This window comes from Staurois parvus, unplaced genomic scaffold (genome assembly GCF_062004578.1).
Source record: "Staurois parvus isolate SC_StPar_1 unplaced genomic scaffold, SC_StPar_1.0 ptg000682l, whole genome shotgun sequence".
In the NCBI taxonomy this organism is placed as follows: Eukaryota; Metazoa; Chordata; class Amphibia; order Anura; family Ranidae; genus Staurois; species Staurois parvus.
The window spans coordinates 3,475,431-3,479,368 of record NW_028318478.1 but is presented as its reverse complement, the minus strand read 5'-3'; the positions used below and the strand labels follow the sequence as shown (position 1 = coordinate 3,479,368).

The following is a 3,938-nucleotide window of genomic DNA, read 5'->3' as shown; positions in this document are numbered from 1 at the left end:
TGCTATCTAACCTCTAACTAAAAAACCTAGCTAGATCACCTTGGCTAATAAGAGGCACTACAAGTAAAAAAAACCACAAAAAATTCCTGAATTAAATGGCAGATTACCAAGATCTTAGAGCAGTTCACTTTGTTACAAAATGGAACAAGGAATGTCAGTCTGAACCCATTTCCAAGTGTTAAAATAATACTAAATCCATAAAGCAAAAAAACCCCCAAAAAACAAATAGTAATTAAAAAATAATAGTTTAAAAAAATTAACAAATGTGGTTATACTATACTATACTATACTATACTATAATTATCCAGGCATATCTAACAATTGTTGTTATCTATCTATCTATCTATCTATCTATCTCTCTAGCTTATTTTGTATTTTTTGAGGAACTTGGTGTGGTAAAGGTAAACTAAGGGGGTTTTAGTGCTGGCATCTGTGCGAATTGAAGGAAGAAAATAATAACATTTTTTTTTTAGTTATCAGCAAGAATGATCGGGACCGAGTGCCAAGTGTGGTCTTAATGTAGACTTAAACTTTAAAATCAACGTACAATATTTTCGACAGTAACACTACACAAATTAAGCCAATGCAAATGTCCTATTTTCTTCATACAGTTGATTAGAGATTGTTGCATCACCTGATCACATCAACTATATGCAGGCCTCAACCATATGATCACTGTCAGTCTGGATGAATCTTGGGCCTCATCTTCAGGCAGCACTGCCAAGTCTCAACTAAACAAAGCAGCCCCTTTCTATAGGGTACTTGCATATTTAATCTGATACTAGCTCTTAAAGTCTCAGACAAACTACCTGTTATTGAACCATATTGCTGTTCCAATAAACCTAAGGTTACATCCCAACCCCAAAAATTACAGCAGATTGAGGACTTCCCCTACAGTAGAGTATTCTTGGAGCTGCATGTTTGGAGGACAGATTGCATGACCACTGTGTGTATCACTAGTAGTACAGTATCTGCTATTTAAAGTAAAGGCATCATGACAGAAATGTGGGTAATGCCATTGCACAATTTTCTCTAAATTGTGTTTGGCTTCAGGAATTCCGAGTCACAGCACTCGAACAAGCATACCAGAAAAAAAAGTTCCTATCGACTTGTGCTTGGCCAGTGACTCAGAAAGTGCTAAAGTTGAATAATCAGCATGGCATCCAAGCAACTATAATTTAAAAAAAAATGAGATCAGCAGTAGTAGCAATATACCTTAATTGTCTGAGTCTTCAAAATGTATCATTAGCAATAGTAATTCTTCATACTATAATCCACAAACTAATATTTTTTTCTACTTTGGAACATTATTTTCACAGCATTATAAATATCTTTATTTCTTAAGCTATAAATAATTGGATTTAACATAGGTATTACAACAGTGTAGAAGACAGTGGCGATACTTCTGTTCTCAACTGTAGCCTCTGATTTGGGACTTAAATATACATACAGAGTTGTTCCATAGGAAAGCGACACTGCTGTTATGTGGGATGCACACGTTGAAAAGGCCTTCTGTCTTCCAGTTACACTCTTTATCCTCATAATGGATACAATTATGGAGATATATGACACAATAATGACCACTATAGAAGGTACCGTGATAACAGAAGAAAAGATGAAGAGGACAAATTCATTAATAGTAGTGTCTGTACAAGAAATACTTAGTAAAGGTAGAAAATCACAGGCAAAATGGTGGAGAACATTAGAGGCACAAAAAGTCAAGTGCAAAGTGCAAGAAGTCTCAATGAGAGAATGCAGGACACCCGCTGTATAAGCTCCACATACTGGTCCCAGGCAGGTCTTCTTCTGCATTACCAAGAAATAGTTTAGTGGGTTACAGATTGCCACAAAATGGTCGTAAGCCATCACTGCAAACAAGATACATTCTGTAATTCCAAGAATGCAAAAAAAGAAAAGCTGTACAAAACAACCAACATAGGATATTGTCTTCTGTTCAGACAGAAAGTTTGATAACATATTGGGAGCAATATTGGACGATAAACACAGGTCTAGTATTGACAGATTACTTATGAAATAATACATGGGTGTTTTCAAGCTCTCATTATGACAAACAGCAAAGATGATCAGTAAGTTACCCAAAAGAGTTATTAAATATACAGATAAAAAGAGTAAAAAAAACACTACCTGAAGGTCAGGTCTTCCTGAGAATCCAGTCAGAATGAACTCATTCACCAATGTATAATGTTTGCTATTGGATAAAGCCATTGCTTATTATTAGACTGGCAAGTACAACATAAGATTGGCTTCATGTTTTCCACATAAAATCAAGCATACTCAAAAGGCTATCTCAGTTATATCATACTATAGAACAACGGGTAAATACTTTATATACAGCGGACATAAAAAGTCTACACAACCCTTTTAAAATGTCATGTTTCTGTGATGCAAAAAAATGAGACAAAGATAAATCATTTCAGAACTTTTCCCACCTTTAATGTGACTGTCAGGGCTCCCAGGTGTGACCAGAGGTGTGTGACTGATGCAGGGAAACGCAGACTTCAGATATGTGATAAACAATATAATTTATTAACACTAACAATACAAACATAAACGCAGTGCAATACTAAACATAATACAGTGCAAACAAACCAACCACCCACAGATAACAGTACATACAAGCAAGCGTCGTCAGGCAGGCCGGGTCAATATCAATAGGGCAGGTAGGTACAGGGGGAGCAAGCGGAGATTGGTCGGGGTCACAGGCCAGGTTCAGCAGGTAGCTAGCAGCGTAGTACAGAGGGTCAGGCAGAGGGATGGTCAGGGTCACTAGCCAGGGATCAGAACAGGTAGCAGGCAGCGTAGTACAGAGGGTCAGGCAGAGGGATGGTCAGACAAGCCAGGGATCAGAACAGGTAGCAGAGAATCAGACAGGAACAGAGAGCAGGAACAGGATACAGGGCCCAAGAGAAACACAACACCAAGGCAGAGTCTGTGGGTCTGGCCATCCCTTAAATACCCCAGCATAATCAGTTCCAGGTGTTAGCTGGCTGCAAAGTTGAGTCTCTGATTGCTGGGAGCACCCGCTGGCCAGCCCTGGTACTGCAGATCAAAAGGCAGGTGAGTCCCACCATTGCTGGCCAGTCCATTCCTGACAGTGACCTATAAACTGTACAAATCAATTGAAAAACAAACTGAAATCTTTAGGGGGGAGGGAGTAAACTTAAAAAAACTAAAATAATGTGGTTGCATAAGTGTGTACACCCTCTTATAACTGGGGATGTAGCTGTGTTCAGAATTAAGCAATCACATTCAAAATCATGTTAAATAGGAGTCAGTACACACCTTCTATCATTTAAAGTGTCTCTGATTAACCCCAAATAAAGTTCAGCTGTTCTAGTAGGTCTTTCCTGATATTTTCTTTGTCGCATCCTACAGCAAAAGCCATGGTCACAGAGAGCTTCCAAAGTATCAGAGGGATCTCTTTGTTAAAAGATATCAGTCAGGAAAAGGGTACAAAAGAATTTCGAAGGCATTAGCTATACCATGGAACACAGTGAAGACAGTCATCATCAAGTGGAGAAAATATTACTAAGAACTGGATGCCCCTCCAAAATTAATGAAAAGACAAGAAGAAAACTGGTCTGGGAGGCTGCCAAGAGGCCTACAGCAACATTAAAGGAGCTGCAAGAATATCTGGCAAGTACTGGATGTGTGGAACATGTGACAACAATCTCCCGTGTTCTTCATAGGTCTGGACTATGGGGTAGAGTGGCAAGATGGAAACCTTTTCTTACCAAGAAAAACATCCAAGCCCAGCTAAATTTTGCCAAAAACACATCTGAAGTCTCCCAAAAGCATGTGGGAAAATGTGGTATGGTCTGATGAACTTTTTGGCCATAATTCCAAAAGATATGTTTGGCGCAAAAACAACACTGCACATTATTTATTTATTTCAGTTACTTATATAGCGCTGTCAA

General features: G+C 38.5%; 1 protein-coding gene across 1 annotated transcript; it reads right to left on the bottom strand.

Moving 5' to 3' along the window:
• Nucleotides 1–1,279: 1,279 nt before the first annotated feature.
• LOC149447553 (olfactory receptor 5I1-like) lies at nt 1,280–2,226 on the bottom strand. Its single transcript, XM_089652343.1, has one exon. The coding sequence runs from the start codon at nt 2,224–2,226 to the stop codon at nt 1,282–1,284; it is 945 nt and encodes a 314-aa protein (XP_089508469.1). The 3' UTR covers nt 1,280–1,281.
• Between the last annotated feature and the right edge of the window lie 1,712 nt (nt 2,227–3,938).

Excerpts from the sequence above, each read along its gene's own strand:
- LOC149447553 (XM_089652343.1), bottom strand. The coding sequence starts at position 2,226 with ATGGCTTTATCCAATAGCAAACATTATACATTGGTGAATGAGTTCATT.